The sequence below is a fragment of the Triturus cristatus genome, chromosome 4_1 (assembly GCF_964204655.1).
Source record: "Triturus cristatus chromosome 4_1, aTriCri1.1, whole genome shotgun sequence".
Lineage (NCBI taxonomy): Eukaryota > Metazoa > Chordata > Amphibia > Caudata > Salamandridae > Triturus > Triturus cristatus.
The window spans coordinates 806,306,093-806,322,376 of NC_140585.1; the positions used below are offsets into that span (position 1 = coordinate 806,306,093).

At 46.5% G+C, this 16,284-nt stretch overlaps 1 protein-coding gene and 1 long non-coding RNA gene across 3 annotated transcripts in view; one reads left to right on the forward strand and one right to left on the reverse strand.

Annotated features, from left to right (window-relative positions):
- Nucleotides 1-8,382, reverse strand: part of HMGA2 (high mobility group AT-hook 2) — a 212,277-nt gene extending 203,895 nt beyond the window's left edge. The window contains exons 1-2 of one of the 2 annotated variants that reach the window (XM_085653423.1): nt 8,271-8,382; nt 7,583-7,698 (exon numbers count right to left, since the gene is read on the reverse strand). In XM_085653423.1, coding sequence (XP_085509549.1) covers nt 7,583-7,698; nt 8,271-8,319 — 165 coding nt within the window. In that variant the 5' untranslated portion in view covers nt 8,320-8,382. Of the gene's footprint in view, nt 1-7,582; nt 7,699-7,833; nt 7,970-8,270 lie in introns of those variants that run through there. The other variant, XM_085653425.1, reaches the window with a different exon arrangement.
- LOC146855591 (uncharacterized) overlaps nt 6,512-16,284 on the forward strand; it is a 63,444-nt gene continuing 53,671 nt past the window's right edge. The window contains exon 1 of the long non-coding RNA XR_014981347.1: nt 6,512-6,671. This is a non-coding gene — a long non-coding RNA (uncharacterized LOC146855591). The remainder of the gene's footprint in view (nt 6,672-16,284) is intronic.

Consider the following 16,284-nt stretch of genomic DNA (forward strand, 5'->3'; position numbering starts at 1 on the left):
AGAGAAGGCCAGCTCCGGACAGGAAGGATGAATGAAGAGAAGGGAAAGGGAAGGAATGACGACCAAATTCATTGGGAACTGAAGTAAAAAAATATGCCATTTGGAAACATCGGGGCTTATTTACAAGCCCCTAGCACCACTTTTGCGTCATTTTTAACACAGGAAAAGTGACGTACGGGTGGTGCAAGGGGCTTGTAAATAAGCGCCATTGTTTTCAGAATTTGCTCTGTAAATCAATTGAATCAGAGCCTCACTCGCTCACTTATTGCTATTTAGGATATGGTTCAAAGTGGGCGGTATTTAATTTTTTTGGCTAGTTCCCCGATCATAACAGTCATTTAACTGTGTTTTTTTTTTCTCCAGAGGGTTTACATTGTTTTCCCTCTACTAGTTCTTGTACGAGTGATGGGGCGATTCAGGGCTAGCTGTTTCACCCCCCTTGACCATAATAGTTTTTGGGGTAAAGTAGTTTTGAGTTCCTTTACAGCTGGAGCTTTTGCAATAATGAACAGGGCTCTGGACACTTACCACCTGTCTAGGCATTGTTGTTGCACAATATATGGTCCCCCACCGACACACCGTTGTTTCAAGGCATGGGGTGGAACTTTTTCGACATTGCAGCCTGCCCAAGGACCAGAGGGTATATATGTTAGACCACCCTGTCTTGTCAAAGTGTGTGGTTGGTGTGTGTTAGCTGCCACATCGTGCCAAAGGGCAGGGAATGTGTTTGTTATGGCTGCATTGCCATTAATGAATAATGTGTAATTCTCTACCTTGTCTGGTGGGGTATTTGCTGACCTCTGCCTGGTTTAAATATAGCCCTAGGGTCGAGGACGTCTTCTTGAGCACCCACACACAACTTCACCTTGACCTTGGGCAACAGGGGCGGTCTCGTTTCTTTTTCCAAAATGTTCAAACACGAAATTTTGTTTAGAAAACTGGCGTTTTTATTCAGTTTTGTTAAAAACGTGTGGGAGGGGTATGGACTTCTATCCAGCCTTTTAGGCAGTGGTGTCAATTACCCAGCACCCTAACAAGTCCACAAAGTAGGCATTTTTAATTTCCTCAAATGTTCGCAAACATCAGGAGACTATGGAGATTTAAAGAAATGCACTGAGGATGGGACTTCTCTCTGAGTCACTTCCTTCCCAAATGACAGGATAGCATTAGGGGTTCTTCACCCCATCCCCCTCCCCCGCCCGCAGCTTATTTAAGGATGAGGGGCAAGTGTTTGGTTTGTGTGCCCAATTACATGATTTGTACTTCCACTGCTTGCACCCCTATCAACTTCCGTAATGGGGAGGTGTTCACTGCATTCAGGTTCACTGCCTCGCCCAAAGGCTGTGGGTGGGTCTTTCTCTGCCTTTTAGTTTGTTCAAGAGTGACGGTGAGCATTTCTAGAAATGATGAGGCAGCCGAGAGCTGCTCCAGCCCTCCATCATTTGCTGAGCCACAAAAGGGGGATCAAGGGGGGCGGGTTGTAGGTGTAGATTGGCCAAATAGTTCAAAAGTGATAATTAGGGGTCCCAACGCGTTGCTTCCAAGTTACAAAAATTGTAATCTTAAGCGATTTTCTCTGCTAGTACCTCAAAACTACTTAACAGCATGTCACCAGAAATCAGTCAAGCTCTGATCTCTTGGTCTTGTGCGCTGCTTCTACAGCTGCCTCAGGCGCCTAGTTCCTCCTGACAGTGCAACTGTCCACTGCCCTCTACGTTGCCGGTTCGGTCCCGCTATCAGGTGACCGCTTGCATGGTAATTTGGGCTCAACCTTAGTTTTAATTGGGGTTATTGGGCTTATTGGGTTTTAGTTTCGACAGTCTTCTTGGTTGTCTGGCGCCTTGGTTGTTTGGCACCTTTGTTTGTTAGGAACTGTTGGTATTGTGATGTCATTGATGCCCTGTCTGCCTTTTTTCCATTCCTGCAGGTTCCCACTCCCCACCCGCCCATCTCCCTGCCAGTCCCTCCCATGACTACGTATGGAGGCTGCTGCGCTGTTGTGCCGCAGCAGAGCAAAAGGAAAGCCCATCTGCACCAGTCCATGCCTGGACCGCACCCAGCGCCAGGACCCTTGGCTCTTCCACCCCACGTAGCTACCCAGCCACTGATCTCTGAGCCCTAGACCCCAGACACACCAACGACTATTGTTGCCGCACATCCCCGCGCACCACCAAAGGACATTTCTCCTGCCGCCTCACCTTCAGCATCGAAGCAACCAACAACACTAGAGACACTGCAAACGTGACTGCATCCACCACATCGGATGAAACTGACTCAACTCTAGTGCATCCAAGTCAAGGCTTGACCACTTGGTAAACATGCCACGGTGATATGGGACACGATCTCATCCCTCACCCCGAGCATCGTCTTCCTCACAGAAAACTGCCTAAACCCCACCTCCACACCAGACATCGCCATCCCCAAAGGCTACAAGATAACATACCAGGACCAAACCAACAAACACGGAGGTCGAATCGCCATCATCTACAAGGACACCATCTGCTGCACGACATGCTCAGATGACCTGACCCCAATAATGGTATACCTCAACTTCCAACTCCACACAGATGAAAGAAGAACCATCAAAGACACGCTTGCCTACAGACCACCAGAACCACACCCCAGGTTCTGTGACGCCATCCCGGACCTTATCCTCCAATTCGCAATCGACTGAGCACTGCATCTTCTATGGGGACCTCAACTTCCACCTCAACAACCCCAGTGACGCCAACACCATTGATCACCTGGAGCATGAGCAACATTGGCCTCAAGCAGCTTGTTGCTGACCCTACACACGCTAGACCTCATCTTCACCTCCAGAAACAGCCAGGTACCTTCATGCCACACAGCTCACCTGATCCGACCACTACAGCATCCACTTCCCCATCTCAGGACCCACCTACTCTGGCCCAGGATCCAAACGTGGTGGTGTGGTGCGATATCCTTGGTGGGATTCTATCTCTGATGGATACCGGAGATATCTCACCACACCACCACGTTTGGATCCTGATGACTGCTCAAACAGATCGGGCCGCAACCCTGCATTGTATAGTGGTTCCTGTCCAAGTCAACTCTGAAATGACACGATCGTATATCCAGATTTATACTCCTGTACTACTATAGTCCCCAGAAACGCTGTCCTGAAGAGACACCGTATCAAGAGCGGGTCGAAACATCGTCGACAATCACAGAAAGAGAGCAAGAAAAATAAATTACATTGTTCATTGTACAAAGCTCTTCCTTTTGTTTTTTAACAATAAACTTCCCTTGCGTACTTTTCACTTACTTTTTCACCACGTTAGGTTATGATCACTTCACTGGGGCTCACTAATCACTATTTTGTGTGAGTAGTGTAATACTCCAAATGCATATGTACTAAGATACACATCTGTGGTACGAGTTGGAACTACAGAATAAACTATATTCACTTCGGCTGAAGTGAATCTTCTTCTGACTTCTTCTGGTTTTGGGCTTTTTATGAAATAGTCTTGATTACAAATATTATTCCTTTTGATAAAATTACCGTGACCAAATATAATTAAGTTCCCACTTTGATTGCATATGTTTTTGAATAAACCCAATGCAAGTATTCATAGCTTGCAAAATCTGCAATGTGCTTTGAAATGAGTTCCTTGTGAACATTGTTCTTTGCTTCCATGCAATACCCAGCTCACAAGGACGTATGAGTTGCTCTTGTGTCTTTGAAATATGTAAGATGATGGGGGGCCTCATGCAGAAAGTGATGGGCAGGGGCTGGTCTGAGACTGTTAGCTCACAGGTATTCAAAGATTTTAGGATGAGTGGGATCCTCTGCACTGCAGGGACTTGCATTACACCCATGCTAGCCGCCGGAACCTTGGAAACCGCACACTAGCATCAATGGCTTAGCTTCGAAAGACATAAATGGGCACCCTGAGGTCATCTCAATGAAACCAGTGACCGATAACAGAGAGCCATGTGGCCACCCCAAAGGAAACACAAACTAACATTGCCACAGCCTGGCTTAATTACAGATCACACCTACAGTATTGGGTCACCAAGAAGGAACACATCCGCAGTCTGAGATCATATATAGAGCACCTTGCCGCAGTCATCCCTGGGACATCACAATGAATCAAGCATTCCTTAAGCCATTCTGGGGTCTTAACAGATAAAATCAACCAAGCATTTCTACCCCAAGGGTTATCGCAATAAATCACAAGCGGGCACAACCAGTCGATCTACGAAACCACAAACCAGCATCATCGTGTCATACCAGGAAACCACAAAGTAGCTGTACATAACCACGAGTGTCATTCAGGGAAACCACTAAGCAGTGCCATAAGGTCAGCCTTGGGAAACCACAAACCAGAACCATTGTGTCAGACACCACAACCTAGCACCATTGTGGCATCACAGGAAACCACAAACTAGCTGTACCTAACCATGAGCATCAACCAGGGAAACCACAAACCTGCACCATGAATTAATTGCAGGGAATCCTCAAACCTGCACCATGATTTCGCCCTACTGAAACCACAGACCAGCGCCAATGTGCCATCCCAGGAAACCACAAACTATCTGTATATAACCATGAGCGTCATCCAGGGAAACCACTAAGAAGCGACATGAGATTAACCCAGGGAAACCACAAAGCAGCACAATAATTTCGTCCCAGGGAAACCACAAACCAGCACCACAACACCCTCAACTCACCCAATGGGATTTACAGCCAGCACTACTGTAGCCTGTGGTCATGTACAGAGCAACACCCTGAGGTCTTCCCTTTTACCAGACCAGCTTTGCAGCGCCATGGGAACATCAAATCACAAACCGGCATTAAAGCACCAATGGGAAAGTCAAAGGGAATCAAAACTCCCTTACAGCCCCACTGGATCATGCACACAAATCCGAAACCGCTACCATCCAACCCTCCATTAAGAACTACACTGAGGAGTTACATCGAGTCACCAAACACATCCACCAGAGTATTTGCACCGCATTTATAGGGGTGGCCGTATCTAACAGCCACTCAACCTCTCTACCCGAACCTCTTCTTCAAGACAATCGTGGGATCAAACACTTTGTCTAAGCCATACTCTTACACTGGCCGGGCCCAAGTCCCAGTGTCTACGCGCCACCTACGGGGACACTGACTGGCTCACAACACCCCTATGAGGACGACACAAAGAAAATACCGCGTCAGAGGCAGGGACACTTGGTCCACCACAACACCCCGTTGACGACGAAACAAAACAAGCATGATGTACTGGCCGGACATTTCTGATGAATGCTGCTGAGGCACGAGGGGCATAAAGAGGCGATACACCAGATTCCGCCCCGCTTCGTGAAGCGAGCCCGAGCACAGCAGCACCACAAAGGAGCAGGCGCGAGACACCATCAGCCACGCGCAAGGCTTCCTGCTAATGCAACTTCAAAACACGCGCTAAATTGCTGGTTGGTGGGTCCCGGTTAGGACACCCTGGGACACTCCGGGGAGGCCATGTACCTCACGGCGGAGCCGGGGTTCCCTCCTCTTAACCCATGGCATGGGTCACTATCGCCAGATAAGGTGGCCTCTGTTTACATGAATTTAAAAAAGTGTGCATTTAAACACCATGCGTGGAAGGTGTGCGTCCCACGCCCCTTTCGTGCTCGCTTGTGGCTCCAGCACCCTTAATCGGCATATGTGGCTCATGGGAGCGACCCCCCTTCCAAAATAAAAAGACCCCCAAGTGGCTGCTACCCCCAACACACGGAATGCTGAATCCTACTTTCAGGGCGATAACGAGCGAGGGCTCGTGGGTGGTAGAGTGTGGAAGTGGCTTCACACAATGAGAAAACCAGAAGCTTTTTCTGCTGTTTTTGCCGCTGAGCAGGATGTGGTTTACAGTGTACCCCCGATAAGGCAGCCAGGCGCCCACAGCAAAGAGAGGCACGGTCTACTACACCTGGCGCCGACCCTCCATGCATTTCATTAATTGAGGGGGTGGCGCATGCTTTCTACGTTGGGCACGGTGCGGTGCAAGACAGCCAGCTATATAACGGTGGTACACCAACGGTTTCTAAAACGTACAAAGTGTGTGTGTGGTGAGGAGGGTATGAGGCTGTTCCCCCCCAAGTGCGAGTCATACTGAGGGTCGACTGGGAGCGAGTGTTGGTCTCTTTTGATAACTGATTCCTGGAAAGAGTTTCTGCCTGGCTGCGCGAGCCTGGCGGTGGTCGGAGCTTTGCTTGGGTGTGTGTGGTCCCCCCTCCCGGTGGCATCTCCTCCGGGTAACGAGACAGGGAGTGCCTCGTGTACATTCGGTGAGTTTGGGGTGCGGATGCCCCCTGGCTGGGTGCGAAAGCTCCTGTGCGCATGTGACACGCGCCCCATGCTGAGCTTACAAACAAAACCATGGGGTGGGGGCAGCCCTCCCCTACGAGCGCCTGATAGGAGACGCGGGCTCCCAGAGAGGGGAACGCCAGCGGATGCGTGAGCACAATGCCTGTGAGTGGCGCGCGTCCTCCGGGATCAGTGACGGGAGAAGCCACGAGGTGTGGGGTTGTTGTGGCGAGTCCGGCCAGTGCAAGCCGCGTAGCACACCGCTGGGAGTGGAGCGGCGGCGTGCGGTCGTCATTCAATGAGTTGTGTGGCACGGAGTGCAGCCTGTGTCTGCGGGTGGTATAACCAGATGCGCTCAGTGAAGGTATGCAGCATTTGCATGTCCTTATGGGCTGCGTGTGTGATGTTGTTAAAGAGACGTGTTGAAGTGTGAGCAAATGGTGTGCTGTAGCATATAATGATTTGCTTTCATTTTAGCAAGCGTGTGTGGGCTGTATGCCCTGGTGTGGACTGACAAACACGGCGATGTGCTGCATCATATGCGCGTGTTGTGGTATACTTTTTATGCTACTGTGGGTCTAGCTTGGTTGATGGTATACAGCAGTGTATGGCGAGGAGTTTATCTCTGGTTCGGAAATATACTATGCCGCGTGGTTTTGCGATAATGTGAAAAAGCTGCAGCGCCGCTCAGTGTCACCCGGACTACTATGTTTTTCAGTCAGCTGCTTTCATTTAACTAAACAATCCGTTCTGGGATTTGTAGTCCGGGGCATCTTCTAGTTACATTAGAAACCACACCTGATAACAGTAGTTTAAAAATTAAAGCCATGTACCACACACTTGATATATTGCCGAGATGGAGCGAAGCGGTCATCCCTGTTTTTCTGTGGAATGCAGCGATGTGGATTGGTATTGTCCTGTGTGTAGTCATAGTGTGTGGCATTCAGTGATGTAGTGTAGGTTACTGGTGACTTCTGGTGTGTAAAATTATATGCATCAGTGTTGTGATATGGAGTGAGTTGTGCAGATGTGGGGGGCAGTGGAATGTAGAGGTGTGTTACTGTGTGGTGTGTGTTGGTGGCATGCATGTGGGTAGTGTGTGTTGCTGGGATGCATGTGGGTGGTATATTGTGGTGTGGATGTGGTGCACTCACCCGAAAGGACCTGTGCATGGAGAAGCCATGTGGGATGTGCTCTGGTGTGAAATCCTGTGAGCGTAAACCAGAAATTCGCCCCCCAACCCCCGCGCAACCGGCGACCCCTGCAGTCACTGACCTGCTGCAGTTTCCTCGGTCTCCCCCGTCCCCTCTTCGGGGTCTCTTCCGAGGGTGCAGGCGGCTCCTGGCCAGAAGTAGAAGGCTGCCCGGCTCCTTCACCTCGTGTGCTCATCGCTGCCGTCCACAACACCAACAAAATTAAAAAAAATATTTACACACTAAAATATGTACAAAAAAATAAAAAAAATAAAGAACATTCACAACACTGCTAGACTTTAATACAAAAATCTCTTCTCCCCCTTCCAGCACCTTGAAAGATTCCAAAAAAATAAAGATCTGCTGCCACACCGGACGTCCTGGTGCTGCCAAAAAAAGAGGGGGGTGGAGGCAGGGGGCGGAGAGGCGGGGGGATCTCCTCGGCTACAATTTAGGAAACAGGAATCGCGCTAACACGAAAACGATCCGAGGGCGAGCCCACGAGGGCGAAAAAAAAGGTTGCTGCCAAAAACACAGAATGAAATAAAGGGGGCAGCGGGGCTCCCGGCGCCTGCGAAGAAAAAAAAGGAAATGTTCTGAAAGTAGGGGAAGTAAAAATGTCACTGAACGCGATGAAAATACGGGGGAGATCGCGGTGAAACTTTTCAAGTGTTTAGTTATGGAAATTGACGTGTTGGGCGATTCCGCCGTAGGAAAGGTTAGAATGAAAACTGCGGCGTGTGTGTGCACGGGTGTAAAAACTAACCCACCCCCTTCTGCTTGGTGGGTTTCTGATCCGCAGATACAGATCGATACCATGGCCCGCAGGCATCCGCTCCTGGGGTCTGGTATTGGCTATCAGCAGTTGCTGCCGGAAATCATGCTATTGGCAGCTGTAGGGCGCGCTCACGGGGACGTTCCCACCAGCAGAGACAAGAGTCACGGATCAATGCCACAGAGTGGAGCTGCAGCCATGTCTGTCCGCATGATTCCAGCCACCAGGAAGAGGCGCGCATCAATTGGGTATTTGTTGTGAATTTGCTGCTAGGGTCAGGACTTTCTGCTCAGTGATAAACATAGATCATTGACGTGGTTTTGGGGTGGAGGAGGTGTAATGCTTTGCACACATTGATAGAGTGCAGCTCAGTTGGGTGATATTATACGAATGACAACGGGGTTCCAATTATTCAGGGGGCGCAGCCGCCAGGGTGGGTGTTGTCTGTCTGTGGAGGTGTGATGTCCTCACCTCACGGACTAAGTCGGAATGAGTTAATAAAAATAGAAAGTCAAAAACACCTCTCCTCGTGAGTGGGGGGCTAACAGGAGCCCCTTCTCTTCTCAAAACAACTTGCCGGTGGCTGGGCTGGGGTGGGGACTGGACAAGGGCCAACCATAACATGAAGTTCCACCAGAAGCAAGGGGTGGGACTACATACATTTCGCCTGAGTGTACCGAAAATCCCGCTGCCTGAGCAGTACCGCCCCTCCATGAACCCGGACACTGCAGTTGATTTATTGCGCCCTATTCAGTCTAAGAGCAGCGTACCAACGCGCTGCGACCATAATACAAACAAGCATTGGCAAAGCCAATAAGTCTCGACTTTGCAAGAGCTATTGGCTTTGCCAATGATTTTTAGCCATGTTGTACACCCGCGTGCCTCCTATCCAGCATCGCTAAACGTTAGTGGCATAGAGGATAGTGGTTTGGAGTGGAGTGATGTAGAGTGGCAAAAGGCATTTTCTCCAAACTACAGTTTTATGCTAGGCTTATATGTGGAGCAAGCTGATTTTTAAATTCTGTTGTATTGTGTTCGCAGAGCAAAAAGTTGACGCAAAACATTATATGCACTTTACAAATGTGAAGAGCTCCACAATCATTTTCTTCAGTCTTTAGCCTGGTGCATAAATCTTTCTCGAATACTGTCTGGGGCAGAATGTGTTTTCTCTATTTCCTTATGTACGTTCAGAAAAATAGTGCAAACAGTTTCTGTCCTATTATTTGCACCAATGTAAAGATTCTTACCCAGACTGGCATAACACATATATAATTTTAATATTTTATAACGAAAAAGCTTTCAAAGTCTCAAATAAAAGGGTGTGGTCTAAACAAATACCCTTCGAGATAAAGTTTGGGTGAATGATGAGTAATGGCAGGTGAGGGAACTGACCTTCACTGTTGTTTCTTAAAGTAGGTAGAGCCCCACAAGGATAAGTGGGTAGAGGTGAACTAGTAAGTAAACTGTCAGTGGAATGACCATTGATATACTGTTCTATGGTATCTGCGGTGGTCCTCACAGAAACTCATGGAGCCAGACCACAGGTTGGTCAGTCAGTGCGGGGACCATTTCCAATGTGCCTATAGACATTAAATGCTATTACTGGCAATGTGAGAGATGACAACCGCATGGGTGCCACAGGCTAGATAGTCGAAAGTGAGAGGTCAGATTGCTCAGGGTCCAGCAACTAGGGGGTGTTGGGCTATACGAATGTCACTGAATTCGGTGACCATCATATTGTATATTGAGAGGTTCGGGTAGGCCCTCAAGATATGCCCTATATCCCATTCTACAGGTCCACAATGCCAGCACTTTGAGTCTGGACTCAGGCTGGCTGAGAGCAGGCTGCTCAGGAACCCGTGTTAGGAATATAGGATTTTAAAGTAACTTAACTTTATGTATTATTCTCTGCGGCCTATGTCATGTAGTTTCATGACTACATCCCAGTCTTTATCTTTTATCTCTAATGCCAGGTAGGTTTCCCATTTCACCTTCAACATTTTAATAGTGGGCTTTGAAAATAACCCAATCATAATAGTCTCACACAAACTAAAGCCACACCACCAAATTGCCCCCAAAACTTCAGATAGGACCAAATGGAGGAGGTGGGCATTTCAGGTACACGAGGGGCCTACGACTCAGAGCAAGCTCTGACTCAATTGGTTGAATTTCAATCTCTGTGAAGGACTCAGCCCACATTCATTATACAAGTCTTGAAAAGACTCAAAAGCACCTTAATAAACATGTCTTCTAGTGCTACTATACTCAGTGATGATCAGGCTTGAAATTCAATTGTAAGATGTCCAATGTGGACCTTTTTCCAAAGGACTCAGTAGAGCGCAGGAAGTCATTGAGCCCCAGATGTCTATGAAGGGAGTAGCAGACCAGAGTTACACAATGCATATTGGGGTTAAAGTCCTCCTTCACTGCGTAGGTCTGCTATGGGGAATGTAAGACAGTTAGGATTCTTAGCAGCTCCTTTTCTAGGATCACCTAAGTGGGTTTATGTTAGCAGGAGGGGAGCAACATTGATAGGGCAGCAATACAATGAGCCAAATAGTAACAAGCATTTGCAATGCAATAGTTCTAGCATTTACGCAAATTTGAGCTATTGGCACTGTAAATGGCAATGCATTTTATTTATGTTTTGGTTTTTAAAACATAAATAAAAGGCATTGTCATTTACAATGCTAATAGCTTAAACTCTCGCAAATGCGAGACCGAAGTCAGGCGAAACACTGAAACCCCGGAGCAGGGTTGGCTGATGCTGCTCTACCGCTGCCTCTGCACACCAGCGCTGTCACTGATTCGCAGCTGCTTCTTCCAGCCCGCTCTGTCGCTGCTAAAGCCAGCTGCTGCTCTCCGTGATTTCACCCAAAGCAAAGAGTCGGCAGCATTGCACTCAGCATTATCGTAAAATACATCACATGGTTATTTTAAGATGTTGCTGGGAGCGATGCCGCCGACACTTTGGTTTGGGTGAAATCATGGACGGGAGAAAGGCATGCGACTGCCATGATTTTATATTAAAGCAAGCATTGGCATAGCCAATAGGTCTCGCTTTTGGGACCTTATAAGTGAATAGCCATGCAATACTTGATGTTGTTTAATGTAGGATATTGTGCTGGATAACTAAATATTTATAATGTCCCAAAGGCGACACCTATTGGCTATGCATTGGGGGGCCTTATAAGTGTTTAGGTAGAGCTATTGACTTTGGCAATGTTTCTAAGCTGTTCTGTAGAGAAGTGTGGCTGCTGTGCAGTATGCTGAGAAGTTGTAATTAAAAAGTGTAAGAAGCACTGAGTGAGGCAGTGGTGTCGTTGAGTGATAATGTGCGGGCCCTGAGTTATGCTGTGGTGGCGTTGAGTGAAGCTGTGCTGGCCCTGAGTAATGCTGTGGTGGTGCTGAGTGTTTCTGTGGTGGCGCTGAGTGTTGCTGTGGTGGCGTAGAATGATGCTGTGGTGGCGTAGAGTGATGCTGTGGTGGCGTAGAGTGATGCTGTGGTGGCCCGAGTGATGCTGTGGTGGTGCAGACTGATGCTGTCGTGATGCTGATTGATGCTGCTGCGCTGCAGATTGATGCTGTGGTAGTGCTTAGTGATGCTGTTGTGGTACTGAGTGATGCTGTTGTGTTCCTGAGTGATGCAGTGGTGGTGCTGAGTGATGCAGTGGTGAAGGTAAGTGATCCTGTGGTGGCCCTGAGTGATGCTGTCGTGGTGCTGAGTAATGCTGTGGTGGTGCTGAGTGTTGCTGTGGTGGTGCTGAGTGTTGCTGTGGTGGCGTAGAGTGATGCTGTGGTGGCGTTGAGTGATGCTGTGGTGGCGTAGAGTGATGCTGTGGTGTCACTTAGTGATGTTGTTGTGGCCCTGAGCGATAATGTTGTGGCCTTGAGTGATGCTGTTGTGTTCCTGAGTGATGCAGTGGTGGTGCTGAGTGATGCAGTGGTGAAGGTAAGTGATCCTGTGGTGGCCCTGAGTGATGCTGTGTTGGTGCTGAGTGTTGCTGTGGTGGTGCTGAGTGTTGCTGTGGTGGCGTAGAGTGATGCTGTGGTGGCGTTGAGTGATGCTGTGGTGGCGTAGAGTGATGCTGTGGTATCACTTAGTGATGTTGTTGTGGCCCTGAGCGATATTGTTGTGGCCTTGAGTGACGCTGTGGTGGTGCTGAGTGTCGCACATAGCCACTTAAACAAGAGCTAAAACACCTGGGTAAATACATAAAAAAAAAACAGAAAAGGTAGAAGGAAAGAGAACAAGCTGTAGACCGGTAACTGACGAGGAGGGAGGGGGAGAAGGGAGGGGGTAGTAGAAGGGAGGGGCTAGTGAGTGCAGAGAGAAGGGGGTGAAGGAGCATAGAAAGAAAGAGAACTAGCTGTAGCCCGGTAACTGACGAGGAGGGAGGGAGAGAAGGGAGGGGGTAGTGAGAGCAGAGAGCAGGGGGTGAAGGAGCAGAGAAATAAAAGTGATTCGCTCGCTGTAAGGGTTGCAAGGCTTAATGAGCCATGACTGAAAGCCAGATGTTGGCTCTGCGCGTAACCACAGCTCTGCCCCGTTCAGGTGTCCCTACCAACGGTGGCAGACGACAAAACGATTGTAATGCATTTCATAATAAGTCGGAAGCGATAACTACATACGTGGATTTCCTGTGCGCTCTAAAACGTATAGTTATACGTATGTTCAACTATAAACACCCCTTTTTGGAGATCAGAAAGGAAAATGTAACATACTTGAGTTTTCAAAAGCCCCTCCCTTCAGTCGTATAAATAGTTAAGGTTGTAGACTTAATCCCTACTACTACCTCAAACGACCCATTGCAACTTTGGCAGGCTGACACGTACGTGCATGGGATACATGGCAAAGCAACACCTTCAATTCCAACTCCTCAACAAATGCGGTTAATAGAACGCAACTTTTAAAGGGTTACCGGAAAGGGTTTATCAAAGTTTGGCAATGCAGCGTCTTCTAACGCTGGTAACTCGCTACTCATACATGGATAGTTACGAAGCTGGCACGTCTTCTTGCACTCTCCGAAACTCCACTAAAACGTAAAAAATAAGGAGGATCGGACGGATATGACAAAACTATGAAAATAACGTAGCACTCCCCGGTGCAAAAGCTTAGCTGGAGTGAATTTGTAGCGAGAGACTACGTCATTTGATCAGAAGTAATACTTGCTACGTTCCACTAGAGGGGCTGTCTACTGCTCCTGCTTGGAGGGCTCAGTTAGATGGACAGTTCTTTACTTAGAAGTCTTTACTTGGAGAGCCCCGCATGCCGTCCGGAGCATGACAGAAAGCTGCTAGCAAAAGCTATCGTAGGATGCTTCTTGCTCCGCCGCACAAACTCACAAAGACATGTCTCTCATGTCCCACGTAGCGCAAATCCAGCAACTCCACACCAACCTCAGTCCCATCTAGGGTGAGAGAGCAGCTTTCAAATCCGCACGCAGCCCCTGAAAAGCCCAGGCCAGTACTGCTTTATTAACAATGAGGACCCTTCTCCCACCCTCCCAGCAATAACACGGGCCGGGAGCTACAAGCTAAAACAATTGGGAGAGCAATCGCTATCTTCCAACTGCGTACTCACCATTTCATTTCAAGAAGCTCCACATCTGACTGGACTGTATGTTGAACATATGTATTCAGTGTTCAGTTTGTATTATAACTGGAACTTTGCATAGTTGAATATAAAATATAATACATTTGAATTTTATGCAAAAAATAATTTCTTCCAATACTTATTGACAATTTAATTTACAAATAACCAATAAAACTAACATTTTTGGCAGTTTTTAGCGTCAATACCTGTTGAGATGAAGGTATTTCTTTGGTGGTAAAACAATCCATCCTGGTTCAAAATGGCCGTCACAAGTACACGTGTATTTCACTTTGTCCCAATCACGAAATTAACGTTCTAGCATTTCTTTTTCATTCGTGTTCGGAGGGTTCCCAATAAGGGAGTGGCTAGTAGAAGGGAGAGGGTAGTGAGAGCAGAGAGCAGGAGGTGGAGGAGCATAGAAGGAAAGAGAACAAGCTGTAGCCCAGTAACTGACGAGGAGGGAGGGGTAGAAGGGAGGGGTTAGTGAGAGCAGAGAGCAAGGGGTGGAGGAGCATAGATATACAAGCATTTGCAATGCAACAGGCCTCGCATTATGTAGGCTAGTGTTTTTAGTGTTGTAATTATAATTTTGCATTTGGTGTTGTGATTGTATTGTATGTAAGTTACATGTAATTACTGGTATGTAGTGTGTAGTTAGAGTGTTTATGTGTAATGTATGTTGCAGTTTGTGCTGATGGTAGAACAGAAAAGTCTTCAAATGCTTTTCCCATTGTGTTTAAGTAGAGGAGCAGGCAATAAAAGATAGCTATCTTTTAGGGTTGTAAAAGGCGGCAACATGCGGGGTTGCGGAAATGCATAGAGATAGTGTGGAGATAGGTATGTGTGAATAAACAACATGCAAAAGTTGTAGTGTGAGCATGAAAGCAATTTGTAAGAGTGATGCAGATAGTTTGGGAAAGATATCTGTAAGTTGCAATAAGGAGCAGAATTTTAGTTCAGTAAATAGATATTGAGAACTATATAATATAAAAAAATAGCAGCTATCGAATTGTTTTTTATAGTGCATTCAACGAAATACAAATTGCTCATTGTATAATATTAGAGCGATAATAATAGTGCGTACTTCCATAGTTAATATTGCTATAAATGCTGGTAACTGATTGTGTGAGTTTATTAGCGTGAACTCAGCATTTTAAGAAGCAATTAGGGTAAAATAATTTTATATGTGCAGGTATATAAATAATTAAGCAATTTGGTTTTACTGTAAAAGTGTGTATTACTTTAGAGCGCTATTTGCAATACATGTAACTGCATAATAAAAACGCACAAAAAGCAAGTAGCTACCGTACCTTCCGAGCAACAGCTGGCTCATTCAGCTAGCTCCGATCCAGATCCTGACAGGACGGCTATCACACAGCGAGAAATCAGACTCGCCTATGTAGGAAGAGGTTTTTAAACAATCGGCAGCGCAAGAACTCGGAAAATTACTACAGAGCGTGCTCCGATGCTTAAACAAACATTACGATTACAAGACAGCGTATATTCAGATATACTGACGCAGAAAAAAACAATTTAAAATACCGCGCAGTACAGAAAATTGACAGACAGAAACAAAGGAAAAAACGATTTCTTTTAAATAGTAAAACCCGACGTCATTACGAGAAGAAAGAATAAAATATATCATACCAAACTACGAAGAAGTTGAAAGAAGTGGGTTAATAGAACTTTAAAACGAATAAGGGGCCAGGAAAAGATCGCCAATCCCAAAGGAAAATTCCTGAAGTGTGAGACAAAAGTATGTGGTCTTGATAAAGATGGGATTATCAGTCTGAAACCATCGAAACGCGTCGACGCTGTGGATAGCGCAATCAGAGAATAAATACAGATTACGTATATACAAGATTTGTCAACGTATAATGTACTGTATTTCCAAAAATTCAATCTGATGTGCACTCGTAAAGAGAAGTTTCTGAATCTTACAAATTGTGTTTTTGTCTCAACGTTATGCTGGTCATAATGGTGTTATAAAGATTTCTTTTATAATTTCATTTTTGTTTATGTGAATGTATTGAAACTGTATTGTATTTTAGGAAGTTTTTAATATTCTGGATGATGTTTTGTTTAATGAATTTGTATGATTTACAAAGATGAATATATTTGTTTTAAAAAAATAAAGAAAAACTCAATTCCCAAAGATAAACTTTTTTCTGACGTAATACTTAATGCTCTGTTAACTAGCAAAATCAAGGGAACATTTCCTTTTATCCTCATAAACTGAATGAGCCAGCTGTTGCTGGGTAAAGTACCCTATCTCCCTTGGTTACTAGGGGGTCCCTCTCAATCTTTCTATCATTCAGTTTATGTACAGTTAGGAAGAGTGTGTATACTGTAGTACTATCCGTGGGGTGTAATGTTGTTACTGTACACAGAGTGGCAGCAATGGACAGTATAC